Here is a 22430-nt window from a genome sequence, read left to right as displayed (position 1 = left end):
TGTGCTGTTGTGTATTTTTATACAGTTTATTATTTGATACAATAGCCCATCATATCTCGCGGAGGATGTCTCACGCGGGACGCATTGGGCACCAAAGCGGCACCGCACACCAATACTGCTGGCAATTCAATTTTCTTACTGACCGTATGCCATATTGCTTACGACACCTTGTCTAACAAAGCACATACCTACCACGCCCATACACCACTCAAATATTTCCCCAACCAATTTCACATCAACCTGACACAAATGCACGATTTATTTAGTTTGCAGCTTCGCTTCAGACAGGACTAACTAGAAACATTTAGTGAGTACTTACTACTTAACTATTATTTATGTATACTCAAATAATAATAATTTCCGATTTAAAAAATCTAGTTCCAAAAAAATGCTAACGTTGTGTTATCGCATAGTTTTTAAACTAATTTTCTGTCGATTTTCTAATTATTTTATCTGTAATATCAAGTAAAGACATACCAGCATACGTATATCTGAATGATCTGCAGATATTCCTTTGTTAAATCGTTACGTAACATAATAATGCAGAAACGACCAATTCCACGGGCAGCACTAAACGATGTAGGTAATAACTTTGATTAAGGACGGGGCGAATAGCAACACAAAGGAATAATAACTGAATTCCCATCTCCCGCCAAGTCGTTGTAGTTTCGCCAGTTGTATAGTATCCTTGGAAACTGTAATTTTAATGTGTTCGGCGTTAGTATGATGCCGGACGGGAATTGAGGAGTAGTGGAGGTCCCAGTGGTGGGCGACGGATGCGGCGGTGCCCCGGACTCCCGCTTGGGCCACTATATGCTTACCTTCGGTAAAAATACTAGGTATACCGTTGTCATACACTTAATGAACTTATATGTATTAATGAATAATTTACTTGCAATTTGAAGTGTCAGTTGTACATCTGGAGGAACTAATAAAGGAACTACAGAAACAAAAGAATTGTATTTAATAAATGTTCATTGCTATGGACTTCTTTATAGAAACAAATTGTAGAAAGTAATAAAGTAACCTGAAACATATAACTGTCTTATAATTGATTATCTAATTTAAATAATCTAATTAATATCGTTAAGTTGGTACTTTTATTAACTACTTATTACAAATGTACATTTAAAACACTTTTATGTGACGATTATGTACGTATTCATTTTGAAAATAAATGTATACTTACCTGATGAAATTCTCCTAAGTACAAGGTACAATAGACATGTTACTGGAAAAATTAGGTACAATTTTCCCAAGCTATGAAAGAACTGCCTATCTACAGAAGAACGTTTATCAATTAAAATAGGAGAGTCCTCAGGCTATTATTTCCCAGAGAGACTGGTGCAGAGGGGCTCTAGGGGGAGTCCCCAGGGAGCAGGCGGGCGCTGCTCGGGCCGGGTCCCGCGGGACGTGGGCGGCGGGCGAGAACTTCGCTTCCATTGGGACCCCGGCCCCACTACCCACCACCGAGGCAAGCCAACACCGTGATATTTTTTAACAATATCTAAAGAATCGTTCACGTGAATGATGAAGCGGTTCGACTCCTAAGAGCCTAATATATAACAACAATAAAGTCGCTGGATTTCTCAGCCTTGATTAGTTCGAATCAGATGATGGAAAGAAAGACAAGTGTAAATATATTTAACTTTACGCAACGGTAGGAACGCGCGTTAAATGCACTAATTGCTGTATCTAAAATTGGCTGCAGGCTAGTTTAAATAAAGTAATAAATTATGTACGTAAACCAAATAAACCTTAAAATTATGAGTTTCTGAAAAATCTCAAAATCTAATTGATTTTATCTATACTTGTCCTATTTCCAAATGTTGTAAATTAAATCATAATTGCAATCACGCATACATCGAAGGTTCAACGACAAATACATGAATATCAAACACACAGCTAAACCCAAATAATATGAAACGTTATTGTTGTTACCTTTTATGGATTTTTACGTGAAAACACATGAGTGATTTATGGTAGTCTGTTGGGACTGGAAAAAAGAAGAATGCTTCGTCATGTTAACAGATTGCATTAATGTTTTACATTCGTATTTTCTTCATAACACTAACGTATGTAACTCAATTTCCTTATTTCAGATGACGTAGAGGCGAATATACTAAAGCAAATGTATACTTACTTCTTAATAATTTTTAATAAAAAATATTGAGTAATTTTTTTTATTACGACAAATCACACAGAATTAGTTAGCCCCAAAGTAAGTTCGAAACTTGTGTTATGGGATACTAACTCAACGATATCTACTATATTTTATAACAAATACATATATAGATAAACATTCAAGACAAAAAAAGATAATTTTCTGTCATGGCCCGACCGGGGATCGAACACGGGACCTCTCGGTTCAGAGGCAAGCACTTTACCATTGCGCCACCGAGGTCGTCAAGTACCTAATAAATAATCCTAACTAAATAATTCTAGATATGTGTACTTACAACGCGTATGTTTAAGTTGGTTGAGGTACCTACTTACAAATTGGTAATACACAATCTTAATGTCATCTATAAAATTTTTTTTTTCTTTGATATGGACCTTGTTTGACAGAATCTAGTTATTCTTCAAAAAGCTTTCCTAATATACTTTAATCAGAACAAAAAGAAATAATAAATCTATTTTTACTCTACTAACCGCGTTATTTTATGTTAACTGGCATACCTTCCTTCATTGAAGCGCGTACTTTAGGAGCATTGTGAACATGAACATGAAAGTGTTTCGCTTCGTTCAGACAGTCTCATCTCACCAGGAAAGCCATTTTTGGCCGCATTTTCTAATATAGCTCTAACCTCAAGTAATTTGCAATTGCTGCACTTCAAGGGGAACGGTTGCTAACATGCGCCTTTAGTTTCAACTTTCAACTATTGAATAAGTATTAACCTGAAATGAATCATCGCATTTATCACATCAGAGTAAACATAAACATGCTAAGTAACTACGAGGAAGGAAAATTAAACGATTAGTATTGCCAGTGTTGCCGCCGATAACCGAGATGAGAGAGGTCAACATCAGCATAAAACTGTTATGATATGGCTTTCCCGTATTTCCCAGAGGCCAGGGAGGTGCGCGCCACCCAGGGGAAATTTCCCGCGTCTCTCGGCGGACCTCTACAAGTTTATGGATGCCGACACCCGCTACCTTGGTACTCGCGGCCATCAAGTTCTTATCGCTACACATAATGGATTCTGATAGCAATGGGCACTGTTATGTCTAGGTAATTAAATTTGAATCCTTATTTCGTATAATTTACTGCAACGGTAATATCTGCAATAATACATTGTACTTGACTAGGTAACATCGGGACAAATAAGTAAATAAATATTAAGTAAATATATATAATAAATAAGTAAATGTATATAATTTCTAATGTTTTATTTATATCTGGTTATCTTATTAAACGAATAAAATAACAGCATACAATAACAGCAGCATAGAAGCACATAAGCTGGTTGAAAAAGTTGACGCTCAAAGCCAAATTGACTTAACCCTCTTCAAAAGGCTTACAAATACGTCCATCCAGGGCTTTTACCTCGCATAAAACATTCATACGTTTTATTGTGATCTTTACACCTCCTACCAGCTGCCAGCTGCATCACCATTGCATATTTACTGTTTTGATAACGGTTTAACAACCGTTCACACATTTGCAAATTGTCCCATTTTCGATCCAACGATTTTTTTTACCTTTACTTCAATTGTTCATTTTATTTAAATTATTATAAAAAGGTTAGAGGCATTATTAAAATAACATTATTAAGTAATAATAATATGTAAGTACATATAGTATATTATATATTGATATCGAATACCTACTTATTTTTAGACTAAACATTGTTTAGTGTATATTGTTGAAGTATGTTTAGTCTATAGTCGAAGTCGCAAATAGTAAGAATGAACAGTTTCAGCTGTGCTATAGCAAGTTTAGATATCGATCTATCGTCTAGTACTCTGGTAATGCGTCCCCCGGGGACACAGGATGCTGTGACTCGGCTGCCTCGTGGGAGACCTAATGCAATACTGGCTCCGTCCTTGGTAGGTACTCGAGTTTTTAATATATTAAATAGGTTATGTATGTTGGGTAGGTACATACAATGAAAATATTTTTTTATGTTAATTTTATGTATATGTATAGAGTCGATGTGTTAAAAAATATCTTGATGTTTGTATATATTGCTTATTTAAAAGCAAATAAGAACTGCCCTAAGTTAGAAGCCCTCTTGTAACTCACAGATACAAAATTCATAAAACTCACAGATCGGATTGGACATTTTGTATTGAACGAAAGTGTATGAAAACATTCACGACTACGGATTACCTACGTACAGTCAGTGCAGTGCATCTAAAGGTGTGTAAGTAAATACATGGTATACTATATTAGGTACTAGGTACACTATAACAGTAGTATGTTTAAATAAATTATTATCAAAATATTTCGAACATTATACGCAAAGTAAGTTGGTGAAAAATGGCCAGATTACAACCGGTACAACAGGCGCATGGCTACTTAATTCGACATTGCGAGTCATTCATCAGGGTTATCATAGCATTATAGGTGTGCATCACGGCAGGCGAGCCAAACCGCGACGTGAGGGACGCGCGGCCACGGCCCGCCACTGATAAAACGCTGATATTAGGACGCCGCGGCGCACGACCGCAGAGCGGCGCAGCATCCATCACCCCACGGCACATCAGCGCACCGACGACGTCAAGCTATTAATTTTTACTTGTCTCTCTACCTACTAAATTGTATATCACTAAATACAGACGCACATTTCAGTAATAGTAGCATATAGTGCAGGGATACGGCACAGCTGGGCGACCAGTGTTAAGGGGCGACAAAAGCAGCGCCCGAAGTTTTTTAGCCTACTTCTTGATAGTGATCCATCTACCTATTAGTCAATAACATCTATCTAATCTCATCATAGTGCTGTCGTCAGGTGGTAAGGTACCAACTAATAATACCGACAATCGTGCGAAAGGAGCTGAGGAATAAATCAGGAAAAGATGTGAAAGCGATGAAAGTATTATATTATTTTGATAGGTATAAGCGGACGTTAGGGGATAGCACACAAGAAGGTACTACCTATATAAGTACATGGGCTAGACTAGATCTCATGGGCAGATGCTCTGGACTATACAATATACTAATTCCCAATTGGAAGTACCAAAAAGCCTTATTCTATTCGACAACCTCTGTTGAGTTCTGAACTGATAAAATTCAGATAAAATCTGAACTAAGTAGGTACAACTAGTGTGCCTAGAGTAAATGAGACTAGACTGTAAAGTGTTAACCATTTAAAGTCATGAAATTACATCAACTTAGCAATTTAACAAATTCGTTTCAACATTTTAAATGTAATTTCAATGCAAGTACTCGTAAGCATGTTAATTTAGATAAGTTATAAGAATAATAATCACACGTGTCAGACAGACTGCTCTTCAGAGATATTAGTATAATATCGATATATAGTTAGTACCCTGGTTAGTGTTCTAGTAGATGTAATGAGGGTTCCCTGAAATCAGTTTAAATAATAGGTACCGCTGAGAAAGTATATGTTATGAACCAGGTGATTAATTAAAACATTACTAGTTGAGCCCCGGGACTTTGCTCTCGTGGGAAGTTCGAGATAAAAGTTTGTGTTATTCCAAGTTATAACAATTGGTCCAGTACATTTTACGTGAAAAATTATCGAATATACACACATACCTACATACTCACATTTTGGTGGCTGTTGGGAAATCAATTGATAGATTTGTATTATCTACGTTATGAGTTTGTATTGAATACAGAAACACGTTTTTATTTTAAGGTAATGAAAAAAGTAATGTCACAGACAAGGCTTCTGTCAAGCTTCCGGCATTTCTGTTACAAGTTTCGTAGTTAGTGATAAAATCTGTTTAGTCTGCCCAATAAATGTCGACATCTCTCTACATTAGCACGTTGCCCTCTCATTTTGCGCATTATTCAAGTTGTCCGGACATTTTTGATACCATACAATTAATCACTTGGTCCTGTACACAGACATATAATTTATTGTAAATTGAATGTCCGTGTACCTGTTTAACATATTTATTCCACTAATAGTACAAAAATAGAAAGGATACATTTGTGAGCAAATATTCTTGAAATCCTGTTAATTTTTGGGCGCACATCCAAAATATTATACCTGCACTCGCTTTAACATGTTAAAACTTGAAAATTGTTTGTAAATAACTATAAACTTGATTTTTTTTTAACTCTTCATTAATTTGGTCACTTCAATACTTTAGTCACTTTAAAACATTTAGGAATCGAAAAAAGTGGATTACCAAGAATACATAGTGATTTTATTACCCAGAATTATTTGGTTATTGGGACATCCTCTTTGGTCGCTGAGCCAGCGAAGTACGAAATAAAAACTTTTAACGGCGTTGGTGACTGGTACCTACACTTTTCGATGATGAACGAAATACTACTTACATAAAATTAGGTACTCAAGTACCTACCTAATTTTACTTATATAAAATTAGGTACTCAAGTACCTAATTTTATGTAATTATGTAATTTCGATTTTATTGGTAAAATACTTACGTTTGAGAGACCTCGGTTTTGCTTGTTTTCTTCTCGACATCCTTTTAACAACACAGAAATAGTACTAAACAGTCCCACTTCACTTCATTATTTTAAATCTTAAATACAAATATTTGTTATCTGGAAGTTGTCATAAAGAATCATGAAAGTTTATCGGAAAAGTAAGGGTGGGGGTTGAGAAACGGGCGCGAGACAGAAGGCCGACCGCACGGCACACCCCGCGCTTACTGAGCGGACTGGCGCCCAACAAGTGGTAATAACAATGTTGTTACGCGGCGCGCAAACTCACAGGTTGCACGTTGCTTACATTTTCTACTTTTGTTATCTTCTGCACTTCTTCTTGATCGTGAAATCCTTGTTTCATAATACCTTTGTTATAAGTATAGGTACTTAGTAGTTTTCATAGACCGCTCGCTTCTAGTGAAAGAAAATGTATGGTGACGACGCACATAGGGGCCGCGACCCTCAACCGTACCGATAACTAAAAAGTTCAAACTGATTTCAGGGAACCCTCATTACATCTCCTTAGAACACTAACCAGGGTACTAACTTTGACAGTAGGTATTATGTATTAGAAAATATTAGGCTCGTTAGATATATGAAATGGGAAAGGCAATGTCAAACCTCTATCAACATTTTCAAGAAAGTCGTTGTGTATGTAAAGGGACCAGGGATCAGACATGAAGAATACGGCTATGAATAAGAAGGTAGAATTCAAACATACTTATTAATTAATAAAAAATCGAAAATATTCACATTCATTTATTTGGCCAGTAAGTATGTATTTCATAGAGTTTCGCGCGCGATCTTAAAGGTAATTTTCTTATGATAATGATTTATTATTAATCTGTGTAGGCACAAGGGAGTTATTTAGTACAACCGACATGAAAATTCTGTAAATGTTACTGCACATAAATTGTGCAGTGTCAGTGACCAAGCGTCCCGCGCAAGTGACAAGTTTAACGTCTAAGGGGTGATGTCAAAACCCATGTTTCGCCCACAGATATAAAAACATTGTAATGTTCATATAAAATATTACAATGTAATGAATATTCTTATATCTGTCGTTTCGCCACTGCAGTCAACAGTCCATGGAATTAGTAGGTACTCCGTATAACAGTACCTAACTATTATTTCCATGGAACCGTCTAGTGCAGCACAAGTGCAGGCATCCTTCACCGGAGGCATGTGTCTAATGATACTTGACTGACTATACTACATGGATTTAGAAGTACTTCGGTTGTACGGAGTACCTACTGGAAGTCAAATTTGTAAACATTGATATGTGAGGACTTGTTGCCACTAGAAGTGACCATTTCCATATACGAAAAATAAAATAGTTTTATGTATTATTAGGTATATACCTGCCTACGGAACCTACCTATAAAATTTATACGGCTCCGATTTAAAAAAATAGTTCTATTCCAGGTTATGTATGCAGGCTATAAAAGGCTACCAACGATTAGCTCAGAAGGGATAAATGGAATACAATGGCGAAATAAAACGCTCGATCAAACGCATTAATTAAATAAAAATTAGAAGAGTTTGCATTTCTGATTACAATGGGCAACACTGAACTGTTCACTTCACTTTTTAATTGGCTCTATCGTTGTTTGATTGCCACAGAGAAAAGAAAAAAAAAAGAATGATGTCAATGTCATGAATATTTTGTTTTCTTTCTTCATGTCAAAGTCAGTTTTGTTTGTCAACTTCAAACAAATCCTGTCTGAGATGAGAGCAAGTCAGTCAATTATTTTTATTTAATTTTCAAAGATTTCCTCTTCAATTAGAAAAAAATGGAGATATAATCAAACACGAACTTTCTAAATTCCGTATTCAGTACCTCCACGTTAATCAATATGCCTTCAAATTAGTGAAAGTAACAAACTTACGAATAATGGATCTTCCATACGAGGTAAGATCAAAATATTCCTATGATACAAACAATCAAGGTTGTCTTTGTTAGAGTTTACATAATTTTTTTCACGTGATAATCAGATCATTGATAGCTTTTCCATTGTTGATAAGACTGATACAAATTACCTATGATTGCGAAATTCACAAACTACCTTTTTATTTTACTTTCTTGGGTCTTGTAAACTTGAATTTTTCTCTTTAGATTTTCCCAAGCCTTGTTATTTTATATTTTAAGTGTAATTATTTCCTATTTCAGGTTTTAGTTTACCTTTTTAAATACCTACCCAAATCTGATAGAAAAGCTGCAAGTGAAACATGCAGGTCATGGTATCATGCTGCTAATGATCATTGTTTTCTGAAAAACAAAGTTGCTGTATTTTTTAAATCAATTTTGGATGAAGAAAATATTTCACCTATACACATTTTTGAAAAATCTTGTATTATGTATCAAAATTATGTATTCAGTGAAGTAGAAATTTCAAATAAACTTAATGAGTTTTGGGATAGTATGGGAGAGTACATAGCATCACTGACCCTCCGAAATTGTGACATATGTGAAAAGATTTTTGTTTACATGATGCAAAAATGCCCTAGTCTGGAAGAATTGAACATAGAAAGTTGCAGAGAATTATTTATGTCTGGGCGTTTACTAGAAGGAAAATCGGAGGGTTTATTGACTAACAATTTGGACAAATTAAAAAGCTTGAGCTTAGCAGGAAATCATTACCTCACCGATGCATTATTTAGTAGATTTGCAGTAGCTTCCCCATCTCTGGAATCACTAAACCTATCATCATGCTCGTTACAATTTCATTTAGGAATAGTAAAAAAGTTTTATCCACCTAACACAGATGTTTTTCAGAATCCTTCTGAGAGTGTCCTAACATTCTATTTTATTTTGCAATTTATACAACAACAGGCTAAACATATTAAACATATATCGTTTTCAAAAACATTAATAGATGGAATTGCATTGAAATCACTTTCTGAAATTGAAAATCTTAAGTTAGAGTCATTAGAAGTACATTCCTGTGACCAACTTACCAATCCAGGCATACTTGCTCTCACCACCCATCAAACATATTTGAAAGTGCTTGACATTGGATTATGCACTAGAGTTACAGATATGTCTTTAGTACATATTTGTAATAACTTAATCAATCTGGAATATCTGAGCATTCAGAGATGTCGGGCAGTTACTGACCTGGGAGTAACTGAACTATCTAAACTGAAAAAGCTCAGGTCACTGAATATATCTCAGTGTGATCTTATAACAAAAGAAGGTTTAAAGAATGGGCTATGTTCCGAAGTGAATTATACCATTGAAGAATTAAACATACATTCTCTAAATTTGGATGAATCTGGACTTATAATGATTTCAGAAAATATGCCTAAACTTCAGTCTCTAGATATTAGCTATTGCTTTAATGCTGTGACAGATACTACTATACAAGTTTTATTTAAAAATCAAGTACTCTTGCATTCACTTAAAATGAGTCATTGTGATAAGGTATCTGATGCTGGACTAACAGGAATGGGGAAAGTAGAGCCAGATTGTGGGGACGATGGTCCAATCATGTCCACAATTGTAGAACCTGTTACTAATCACAAAATCTGTCTTGGATCTAGAGCTGAGGAAGAAATAGTACGCGATGCCAAAAGGAAGCGTGATGTAATGTTAATGTGCGAAAAGCTAACTATGGATACATTTAGTGGTTTCTCATTAGCACGTTTGCAAAGTCTAAGGGAGTTAAATATAAGTGGCTGTAACAGAATAACTGATGTCAGCTTAACATATGCATTTAACTTCAAACAACTTGTTGTCCTGAACTTAAGCAGATGCCAACAGATAACTTACGAAGGAATAGGACACCTAGTCGTAAATTGCCCTAGTATTGAATACTTCAATCTAAATGAATGTTTCAATCTTAACGACAATGCTGTTGCTGAAATAGCAAAAGGATTAAAGAGGCTTAAGGAACTTGAATTACGGGTATGTAAACCAAAAACAACAAGATCTAAATAAATTATCATCATGACTTAAATTCTTTTAAAGATAATGTTTTTGCTAAGGTACATGCTAATAATACCAGAAAAAATCAATATATATTTTACATACCTACCAATGAAACTAAAAATATAATAAATTGGACCGTAAATTACAACTATTATGCTGCAATATTGTTATTTCATTATTATTTTTTTCAGGGATGTAACCAATTAACAGATAACACATTGAAGGAAGTTAGGTTGCATTGCGAAAAGTTGAACTTCTTAGATGTGCAGGGTTGTCGGCTTATATCTCCAGAACTGGCATGCACTGTAGGAACTTTGCCAAACTTACATACGATCCTCATTTCCAAGCCTGGACCCTACATTGTGGAAGGCGTAAAAAATAGGTCACCTGCCCCAACCTTTTTACCGTCTTTAATGCGCAAACTGCGATTACATTAGAGGTTTTATTATTATCATATTACATTTCGATTAAATTTATATATTAAATTGCATTTTAAATAATATATTAATAAGTTTAAAATATTTTATAAACTAAATTAATATTACCTGATAACCAGAACACAAAGTGTTATATTATATTTATTATTTTTTTCTAAAATTATGTACTACTTTATTGTTTTGCTTATTTCCTAAAAGGAAGTTGTAGTAGCCTGTGATAATATTTGTATTTTATTTGGTAGTACAAATTGTGTATTAAAAATAATGGTGGAAAGTCTTTATTTTTTTAAATACCTTGATCCCCATTTAATCTGAATTGTAACTAGCGAATAATATGGCCAAATACTACTAAAAGACAACATGTTTTCTCAACTTTTAGAGAACTAATGAAAAACAAAAGAAACTAAGTTCACATTATAGCAATACTTTATTACAATATAAGGTTAAAATAACTTATCATTAATTAAAGTTACATCCTTACAAGTATCATATTCTATCAAACTTTGTTCATAATTATAGAATTTTAATATACAATGGCTAAATTATTCAAAAATCTATAGGTACGTAGATATATTTTTCACATTTTGCAGCACAATCAATGAGAGCTATATAAGTGACACCCTCATATAAAATTAAATATTCAACTCTTGACTCTCATAGAGATGATAGTTTTAAGGACAAATGTAATGAAATATTTTAATTAATATACAATTATGTGAAAACCGTTTGGTAGTATTCTCCAGAGCATATTTTTAGTATCCTCTTTGTTTTCACATAAATAATTTATTTCTGTGAAAACAAAGATTAATGAGGGCGACTTATATAGTAATTTTGATAATAGAACAGAGCATAGAAAGTGATTTCGTAAGAAATCGATTGCAGACTTATTCTATAGCGTAAAATAGTGGCATTAAATTATACAATATACATATAATGTCTGCACTCAAACTTCATTTCACTGAATTTGAAAGTTCAAAGTGCAAAGAACTAATCGTGGGTGTTACTACATATCACTCCCACGAATTTAAGCTTATCAAACCGAAAATGTATGAAGCAGCTCACTAAATGGCTGGTCGGCTGTTATGAGATACTATCGTGTCTCTTTATCGCTAGTGGCTAGTCGATAAAGAGGCAACTATATATGTATATCAACTTGATAGACCTATACTTTAGATAGACCAATGTGATGAAGATACATACGTACGAATGATAGACATGTGTAAATCTAAATAGGTAGCTACTTAAGTAATCTTATATATTTATACAGATTATGAAAATACATAGGCTGCATCAGTCCTACCTAATCTATGCCATAATGGTACAAACCATCACAGCCCAAGTCTCAACCCTTTTGAATGTAATTCAATCAACAATATTCTTACAAAACAGCTAATGTATTTACATTTTGTGTACAAGCTTATTTTTAAGGAACTAGGTATATACAAAATAGGTATAGGTACATTATATTAAAACATTATACAAATGTTTAAGCAATACCTAGTCAATTTATAATTGTAATTTGCTTGCCTTTTCGACGCAACAGTCTTACTGCGCGTCTAAATTGACCATAGTCAACTATCGTGATCACTCTGCGCGTAACAAATAACATTACAATAATCAATAACAATGCCATCTTGGTATATAACTGCGTATATTTTTGTATTTGTCAGATCACAACAAAACTGTCATGATCAACTATTTACTTCCAGAAATATTCGTAATTTGGTTTGCATATAAATTACATAATTTTAAAACGCCGCTATGAAAGATTAAGATTTACTATGTAAGATACTAAAGATATCGCTGACGAAGACTAGTTGGTGTCACGCAATATAGGCACGTGATTATAGATATATTGCACTTGTAAATATAATTTATTATATGTACCTAATATTTTAAGGCACAAAAGTAGACTGTTCTCACGACTTCAACATCGTGTGCTGTGCTTCTACAGGTTATAGTATGGACAATTAATAAATGCTCAACTTGTAAAATAATAACTGTAAAATATTATTTCTGAACTTCCAATTAAACGCGATCTCAGAACAGTACTCAAAGACAGACTTTTTTCTTTTATATGAGCGCTCAGAATGAACACGATATTGATTAACTTAAAAAAAATCTATACTTGACGTCATAGTAATATTCAACTTTATTACTTTTGTAACATCATTTGCACTGCACTGACCGATGTAATACTAGACACCAGTACAACACTATCTATTATAAAGTACAGCTTAGTGATTCACTTGTATTTCTTTTTCCTGCAATTTCTTTTCTTAGACTTGCCTCATGGTCTCAACTTCCATGTGGCTGGTGAGTGCACCTCCACTTGCGGGGTGTTCAGGGTAGAGGGGCAGGGGGAAGACGCCGCAGCCGCCTCTTGTGTACCATCGCCCTCCAATTCTGGCATATCTATGTCTTCAAAGTCTGGAATATTCCCTGTATACGAGATAAGCTGATTCTCTTCAACTGAAATTCATTCAAGAAAAACAATTAACAATTTAAATATACAAAAAAGTTATAAGTTGTATACAATAGGCAAGAATAAACGCTTATATCTCCAATGAAAATGATACAATATTTTTTATGCAGTAATGACACTAGGAAAATATCACAAGTTCCAAAGTTGATTTACTTATCAAGAAAACTGTAATATTTTCATAGTTAAGGATGATTTACGCTATGTTTTAAGATATAATTGGTCAATTAAAAAAAAAAACTGGCAATGCATTTTTCACCTCCTTACCATAACGCAACGTAATGGTTATCTTCTTTTCATTATATAGATAAGACTACCATTACACTGTTTAGTAAACTAAGAAACAAGAAAAGTTTTATATTTGGCCTAAAATTACCAAATTTATATAATTTTATCAATATAAATTACCATATATTAATGTTGCATTGTATATTGCTGTAGAAATACAAAATAGACTAACACCCTATATTACAGCTTGGCAATTTGTAAAGGGAGCATACATACACTTTCACAAATCTATCTAAAGGTACTCGTAAAGCAAAACTAGAGAACGCGCCACGAAAGTAAGTCCGGCGGCCATATCTGGAACTATTTAACAGATAGGCCACATCTTTGTTTTCTTTCGTGGAGCGTTCTCGAATGTATATGCAATAAAAGAAAGCTCATGATCATCCATCACTGTTTGTATTCTGTTACATCTTGCAAGAATTAAAAATCACACGGTAATTAACGAAATTCGTTATATGAAAAAGAAAATAAATATTCCTAGCTACAGCTCAAAATAAAGTATTGCTACCTACAGCTCGAAATACATAATGGGTAACCCATGCACAAGTAACTGTTACAGCGAACAGACGAGCAAAAATATAATGTACATAATCCTGTTTTATTCTGCTTCAATTTACTTATTTTTAATAGTTTTGTCGAACTACGCAACAATAATAGTTTCTGTACAATAATAAAAGCATCAATTAAGCAACGAATATCTATATACTAATAAACATAAAATACATATACTGTAGATGCCAAAGCAATAATTTGACTATAACTTCATTTTATATCATAAGTGAAGAAATAATGTCTTTACAACTTCCTACTTACTACGTACACTAAACTTAAACAAGTATTGGTATAAACAAATTTAAAATGCATAGAAATTAATAGTTTATTGTATTAATACATTTTGTTGTTCAAACCAAGAAAGTTAACGATTACATGTAAAAATGTAAATAAGTATGTAGTGTAAGATTAGAGATAAATATAAATATGGTCCGTCCATTCGACTTTTTATTGGTCCCGAATTCGGCAATCGCATGCAGTTTGCTAAAGCTATGTAAACTATATTTCGACCGTGCAGCGATTTTACAGCAAAAAGGAATTAATACCATCATCATCTCCCGTATACAGATCCTTGGCACGATTCCCGTCACTGCTAACATTCGATAGCTCACCTTTGTGCTTCTTTGCTTTAATGATTTAAAAAACAAACCATAAACAATTGGCAATCGATCTTAAACACGATTCTTAATATATACCTACCTTACTAATTATTTTATGTGGTAGTTTTCATAACAATATTGTACAGAAATTTTAACAATATACCTACTTAATTATTTTAATCCTAGACGTAATATCCTTAGAACCTCCACTTCCTAGAATAGTATTATTTTGAAATAGAGTAATTTATTAGCAGATCACCAAACGCTTCACGAAACTGGTAACACGGTGCCTGCTACAGTATGCCTCCACGATTAAACTAACCCCATTACCAAAAAAATCCAATGTCATATTGTTACGACATACACAAACATCTTGAAGATGTCTTGAAAGATGTGGTAGTAGCAGGCTACTTGGCGGCAGTTGCCTCGCTGCTACCAATCAGCCAATCAAAATCAATCATCGGATACTGTTTGGTTGTATCTACAATTAACATAAACGTGTAATGTAACTCAGAAAAAGCTTTAGTTGTTACCGTTGCAGACTATTCTCATGGAGGATTTGATGAGGTCGTTGAGTTTTAAAACTAGACTGCTGATAAAAATACAATTAGTATATAACTACTACCCTAGGGCATAAAATGGCGACAATAAATCTGTTTGGCTAATAGACTGGCTACTAAAATAAATAGTGAAAAATTAATTCTGTAAATACTCTGATATTAATATTAGTAATAGACTCACCACTGTTAGAAGGCTTAGCTCGATCATCCAAGTTATAAGAGAGCCCATAAAAGGGATCATCAGATCCAAATAACTGAAACGAGAAGATAATTATTTTTATTTTATTATGTTACATAATATTTTTGCAAATAGTGTAGTTTACGATTGTTCTATTTTAATACATAGTATATAATATATATATATATATATATATATATATATATTCATAATAACTGGTCCTTATCTGTACGTGACTCCACTCATAGTACAAAACTTATCGGTATTGTACTATACTTTTTATGTCACCACCTTACGGTTTTTTCGGTGAAATTTCATCAAAATAACCGTGAGACGGTTAACAATCTATGCCAAGCAGAGCTCATTGCTATATAGGACAACGATAATTTTGCAGAGAATATAGTCAGTGTCTAACTGAGTGGTAGAAAGCTTTTGTAGCCAATACAAAAATGGATATCCATTTTTATTACCAAAAATTGATAATATCTGGCCAAAAAAGAGCGGCATCGTTCTTTCATTATTTAAGTACACAATTTAGTTTTTCGTACGAAAACAAATGTGTTCATTCTACTAAGGCATTGTTATTCGAACATTTCGAACTAAATACAAATTACTTTTTCAATAAGTATATCAAACTTATTCATATATGAAGATGTGACCCTATTAAAATAAATAGGTGTATTTTTTATTAAGAACATCTTAGTCAAAATGAATACCTACTATTTAGTAATTAATAACCAGCCAAGTGCGTGTCGGACCACGCACAGTGAAGGGTTCCGTATTTTCGACTATTACTCGTAAACTTATAAAGCCAACTTGAGTGTGATATTTTTCCTTCTAAATTCGTCATGCATGAGTACTAATGCCATACGTATCAAACAATATTGTATAGTCAAAAGTAAAACAGACCATTTTCGGATAACATAGCCTTAGTAATCTCTTCGTTAAATAGGTAGCAAACATTTGAAACACTCTTTTGTTTCAATGTTCAACTACAAGAGTTCAAAACCATTCAGTAGGTAAGTACAAAAAATATTTGCAATATTTATTATTGTGCTCTATTTCATAAGGAATAATGCCAAACAAATCAATGTTTCATGAATGACACTGCAAAATATTGCAATAACTGAGCATACATTTCAAATCTTTGGTAACAAAATAAATGTCATCCAAGGATTTTATAATTAATCATTACATTTGTGGTGGGTTGGCAGGTAGGAATGGCGAAGGACATCATAGGTCCTATGCTCGCATCAGCATTCTATGGACAACAAGAAATCATGATAAGCTTAAAAGTAATTTCTATCATTGATATTGGTAAGAAGTAAGCTTCTGTTTACACTGGACGAACTATCATTGATAAAATGAAACCTAATAAATAAACAAGCAAGCATCAAATTGATTATATCACGGTCTGTGTACCACTCGTATCGATAGCCAGTTTGTGTGCGTGGGAAAGAGCACTGGCTTCACAAGGCCCCACACGCAGCGCGTACACGTTGCCTGCAACGTGACCTAGCGGCGCGGCGCTGCCAACCGTACAATAACAAACGTCACTGTTTACCTCGCCGGCTGCTTTATATGTGTGTGTAATGAAGCCACAGTAGAGAAATTCGAATAAACAATCGCGGTAAAATTTGAATCCATACCAACCATACTACCATTTGTTATTTAGAATAACGAGTAGATAAATGAGCAGATTCCACAATCGATCTCCAGCCTTAGAATCTTTAGTTAAGTAATAAAAAAGAAATATAAAATTAAATGCTTACCCCCATCAAAGTATTGGTGTCAAGTGAGTAAGAGTCGCTTCGTAGAAGCTCCCGAAGCGATTCTAAATCCGACTGCATAGTGTCCAAATGATCATCAATATCATTCCTGAAAAAAATAAAAGTGTTTATTATAACATGACAGTAGAAACAGTATATGATAACAGTTAACAAGTGTTATTATACGTATTCGTTTAGATCATTAAAGATTACTCCTAGATTTAGTTCTAAATTAATACAAATATTAAATTGTCTATAACCACAATGTAGATTAGTAGTTAACTTAATCCAGCCTTCATATGACCATTTATTCTAGTCTTTCACATAAAAATTAAAGATACTGCAGAGTATATCAAATACCTTTCCTTTTTTAATACTTTACGTTATAATTCAAGTCTACAATACCTACACAACACAGAATCACTATGTATGTAACACAATTTAAATAACAAGGTACTATCTAATGCATTTTGTTATCCATGACACAGATGAATTTTAAAACATCAAATCAAGAATCAATTCTTCTCAAAGACGCCATTATGTGAATGAATAAGAAGCCTTTAGTCTAATATAGATACTTATCGAAATATATTCAACCATAATATTGACTACTAAACATGTTTTATACTTTCAATAAATATTTATAGTAGTCCATGTAATAAGCAAATATTATTCAAGGTATCATTTTGTTTCACATACTTGTTTGCATTTGGCGCTAAAAGGGAAGCAAGTTCCTCTCGACTTTTCCCGTTGTTATCTCTCCTAATCCTGAGTATCGAAATTATAATGAAATTAATAATATATATAATTTATTTTTTATAATTATCTGTCAGAGGCACTGTTTTATTCCACCTCAAATCAAAAAAGTGTAAATGAAGATTAAAGGAAGAGAAGTAAATAGATTTTTTAATTACAAGTACTTTTCAATATGACGGAAGTAAAAATATGGTAAAAATAAAATAGTAAAAATTCAAAGTTTCACATACCTTGATTGAAACCTATTCACATTAGTATTATTGTTAACTGTAGCAATACTCCAATCAATGCCATCTTGAAGTTCAGTCTTAATGTCTGCCAAATTCACATATTCAGGAACATCTTTTGGTGTTTTCTTTGCCTTTTTAGATACAGGTTTTCCATTGGACTTCTCTAGCCTTATGCCTCCTAGCATTTTATCTTTGGTAGCAGATGATGAGCTGGGGTTTGCATCAGTAACAATATCATTTAATAAGTTCTGTACCGATATATCTTCAGAGACTGGAACACCAGCATCACTGACAGAGTCATCACTAGCAAATATCTCAGCCGGAAGCCTTAAATCAGCTGAAGGGTTCATACTGTTGAAGTTGCTAGGTGTCATTAATGATTTCACATTCTGAATGATAGGAGACTTTGCTTTAGTGTGTCTTGTTTTGGTTCTTGATGTCCCAGGGGATACTACTACGTATTTAATAGTGTCTGGGGATGCAGGGGATGTCATTGTTGGAGAAGCTGTAGCAGATATTGTGTCTACAGGTAAGGTGCCACTGGACTGTGAAATAGGGTAGAATTGGACTGTCCTTGCTGCTTCTAAAACAAGACGCATTTTATTGTTATAAAGTTGTTATTACTAGTAAATACACTGTTTCTGTACTATATACTCTGTACTATACTGTATTATATAAATACCTGATTCTGCATCATCTCCATCCTCCAAAGTAACATGGTATTGCATCGTAGCTGGATCTATAGGGCTGTGCTCTGAGGCAACATTAGGATCCAACACTGGAACATCTATGCTAACATACTCTTCAGGGTCCAATGATTCTTGAGTGGCATCATTATGTAAAATGTCATCATGGGCTAGTTCATGAATGGTGGGCCCATCCTCCTAAAAACAAATATTTAATGTATAATATCTTAAATAAATAATATTCACATGAGAAGATCTAAACCTAATTAATCTCTGGAAATATATGGAAATTAATTTATGTGAATACATAGAATGTGATCGGGGAACATGTCACACAATTTGACCCACTTATATTTTTATATAAAAAATATTTGGTGACTATTACCAAGTTATCTTCTATCAACTCTTCCATTAATGCTTCTTTCTCCAGTTTGACATTCTTCAATCTACCAGGATAGTTTCCATCAGATCCCGAATTGTAGGCAGCATTATTTATCATAAGTTGGTAAGGCCTCTTGACACCAACATTGTTTCCATTGCCTTGAGGTGGCCTTGTTGGCTGCACTAGAGACATCAGGAATTGGATGAGCTGAAATGAATAATATATTTTGAGCAAATGCCTATGAAAAATTACAAATAATTTTAACACTTACATTATTCACAATCTGTTGTTGCTTGATATGTTTCTGACGAAGAATGGCCACCTCCCGCCACAGGGCTTCATTTTCTTGCTTCATAGCACTGAATTTTGCATCAAGGCTCTCCTGTTTGCCCTTCATTTGCTTCACATCTGCCAGCACTTTATTCATCAACTCTGGTTTCAACAAAACTTTCTCTCCACTGTCACTGCTCACTATGGACTTTGAATTTGCAATTTTTCTTTTTATATGTTCCAATAGATATGCATGTCCTCTCATAAAACAAGGATGGGAAAATTCTATTTCATCCTTTTCATAGCGTAATCCACCATTTTCGACAGATGTAATTTTGTGGAAACCATACATATTTAATTGTCTGATAAAGCTGGCCATATTATTGTGTTTGTAATACAGAGGCAACAATTCTCTTGCAAAATCTGCCTGATTTTTAATAACAAAGGTTTTTCCTCCCTGAAATAGAGAAGTATTGTTGAAATTACTATACAAACATTAATACAAAATATCACCCAGGTTACATTTCTGTGTTTGATATTGTTTAGTATCTTATTATTTTTCTCTGGGAATTCTTTGGGAATGTTGCTGCTCCTATTTAGCAGTCAAGGCTGTTTGTATCCCTTACCGGGGTATAAAAAATATCATGATTCATTTTATCATCAATAGACTTTTAAATCACCCTGCTGGATATAACACACTATCATAGACGGTTTTAAAGTACATAAATATTTTTTGCAAATTTGCTACTTGCTACATAAATACAATATATGTATTTATTATTTTAGTACATATTTTATTAAAAATTGACATAGGACATATAGATTGAAGCATTAATAAGTTCACTTTCTTCAAACTTAATTAAGTTTATGTTATGATCACTATTCTATATTAGAGACTAGTTTTCGCCTGCAGTATCACCCGCTTTTATTTCCTATGGGAGCAGTTACTGTTCTGTAATGAAAAGTACCCATGTCCTTCTCCATACTCCAAACTACATGCATACAAAATTTCAAGAAGATTATGTAGATAAAGCATGAAGAGGCAACAAACAAATCAACTTAATTTCACATTATAATATTGGTTGGGATACATCATAAACATGATATTAATATGATAGGTTGATAGTTTCACCCAACCTACTGTTGCTTAATAATCATATTGATGAGTGAAAGCACAAAAATGTGAAGCGACATTTGTCCCTATATTTAGCAGATCTGTTATATATGTATAAGTTTAGTAAAACAGAATTGAATTCCGCATTGTTGAAACAAGATACAGTATTAAAAGCAAATATAAAACCTTCCTACAAAAACTGTGAGTACATTGCCACCAATTTATTGCGAAGTGAGAGCATGGTATAAAACGTGACTGCATGTATCTATTTATTTATCCAATCGTTTAGGAGGCCGTCAAATTGCGACATTTTAGGTTGTTTTCGTAACATACTCTTTGGACAAACACATCGCAATGCATATATATAAACACTCCCGCATGATTATAATAAAAATTATCAACAGGTGATACTAGTAAAACCACAAACACTTACAGGACTCCAAGAAATCAAATGATTTGTCTCTGTATCATTCACCAATTTCCATAACTTCCCAAGGAAAGCTGGAACACTCGCACCTATTTCTACCACCGACCGCATTTTGGCTCCAGATGTAACCAAAAAATCAATATTCACTGTATTTTAAACCACTGAAAGCGATTAATTTCTTAGAATTCATATGTACACAGTAGAACAAAACTGTTCACGAATCGCCATTTAATTACAAACACATACAAAACAAGTGACATGACACATTCATATACACACACACACACCACCGCACCATAAGTACACAATGCAATAGCTATAGTCAGTTAATAGGTAGTTAGTGATCGACTATCATCGACCTTTTTATTTACCAACATAGCAGAGAATGATGGGCTGTCGAAAAATGCAGTCTTCCTTACTATATAGATTTTACCCCGTATAAATTCTTAAAATTCAAAAACTTTAAGTCCAAGAACGTTTGTGTCTTTTTGTGGCAATAGCAAATATTATAAAGTGAATTATTGGCAAGACATATTTTGGCTTAGATATTGAATTAGTAGGTATGTACGAAGTACAAACTTATTAAATCCATGGGCATAAAATCCGCGCGGGGCACCTTTCTAAATCAATGCTTAAAATGCTTATATATATATATATATATATATATAAATATTTTTAATAAAGTGGAATTTTTTTTTTCCAGAAAGTATTATTCACAACTAATTAAACAATTCAGTGTTGCACACAATAAATATATCGACATCGGCTAACGATGTCGGAAAATTCCGAAAATTCAATTCAAATTAAATATTTTTAATAAAGTGGCAATTTTTTTTTCCAGAAAGTATTATTCACAACTAATTAAACAATTCAGTGTTGCACACAATAAATATATCGACATCGGCTATCGACGATGTCGGAAAATTCCGAAAATTCATCATCCTTCCCACAGGATCTGAAGTGAATTAGTTTCTTTCAATTTCTCCCCAAATGGCAGGGTAGAAATGATTTCATAGTTTTAGAACTTCTTGTTCACAGAGGCAAGAAATAACGGATTTCAACGAGGGTGACATGTAAGTCGACGACGTTAATCACCCGAGTTGAGTTGAATCGTACTTTCTTCCGTGTAATACATATACGACACCTGCCTAAAAGAAATTAGTTTTTGATTTTCCTA

The 22430-nt window shown here is 33.7% G+C and overlaps 3 protein-coding genes across 12 annotated transcripts in view; 1 reads left to right on the top strand and 2 right to left on the bottom strand.

The window, feature by feature from the left end:
- The window catches only part of LOC128680934 (zinc finger protein 521-like), a 58984-nt gene extending 52178 nt beyond the window's left edge, over positions 1-6806 (bottom strand). Inside the window, exon 1 of the mRNA XM_053764434.1 lies at positions 6590-6806. Coding sequence (XP_053620409.1) covers positions 6590-6629 — 40 coding nt within the window. The 5' untranslated portion in view covers positions 6630-6806. The remainder of the gene's footprint in view (positions 1-6589) is intronic.
- A 1492-nt stretch (positions 6807-8298) lies between these two features.
- Positions 8299-11237, top strand: LOC128680925 (F-box/LRR-repeat protein 14-like). Its single transcript, XM_053764422.1, has 3 exons — positions 8299-8504; positions 8763-10499; positions 10715-11237. Exons 1-3 carry the CDS (start codon positions 8487-8489, stop codon positions 10958-10960), a joined length of 2001 nt encoding a protein of 666 aa, XP_053620397.1. The 5' UTR covers positions 8299-8486; the 3' UTR covers positions 10961-11237.
- A 131-nt stretch (positions 11238-11368) lies between these two features.
- On the bottom strand, positions 11369-21514 carry Hsf (Heat shock factor). Of its 10 annotated transcripts, XM_053764331.1 has the most exons (11): positions 21260-21514; positions 19714-20169; positions 19446-19649; positions 19057-19258; positions 18375-18957; positions 18088-18156; positions 17392-17497; positions 16815-16880; positions 15623-15695; positions 14828-14908; positions 11369-13432 (listed from the first exon to the last, which is right to left on the bottom strand). In XM_053764331.1, the coding sequence occupies exons 1-11, from the start codon at positions 21362-21364 to the stop codon at positions 13251-13253; spliced, it is 2127 nt and encodes a 708-aa protein (XP_053620306.1). In that variant the 5' UTR covers positions 21365-21514; the 3' UTR covers positions 11369-13250. The 10 variants fall into 10 exon arrangements, with proteins under 10 accessions (XP_053620306.1, XP_053620361.1, XP_053620331.1 ...); XM_053764386.1 differs by having other exon boundaries at positions 11369-15362; XM_053764356.1 differs by lacking the exon at positions 14828-14908.
- Positions 21515-22430: the final 916 nt, after the last annotated feature.

Source organism: Plodia interpunctella, chromosome 2 (genome assembly GCF_027563975.2).
Source record: "Plodia interpunctella isolate USDA-ARS_2022_Savannah chromosome 2, ilPloInte3.2, whole genome shotgun sequence".
Taxonomy (NCBI): Eukaryota; Metazoa; Arthropoda; class Insecta; order Lepidoptera; family Pyralidae; genus Plodia; species Plodia interpunctella.
The sequence above is the reverse complement of the archived record's forward strand: the minus strand, read 5'-3'. Positions and strand labels throughout refer to the sequence as shown.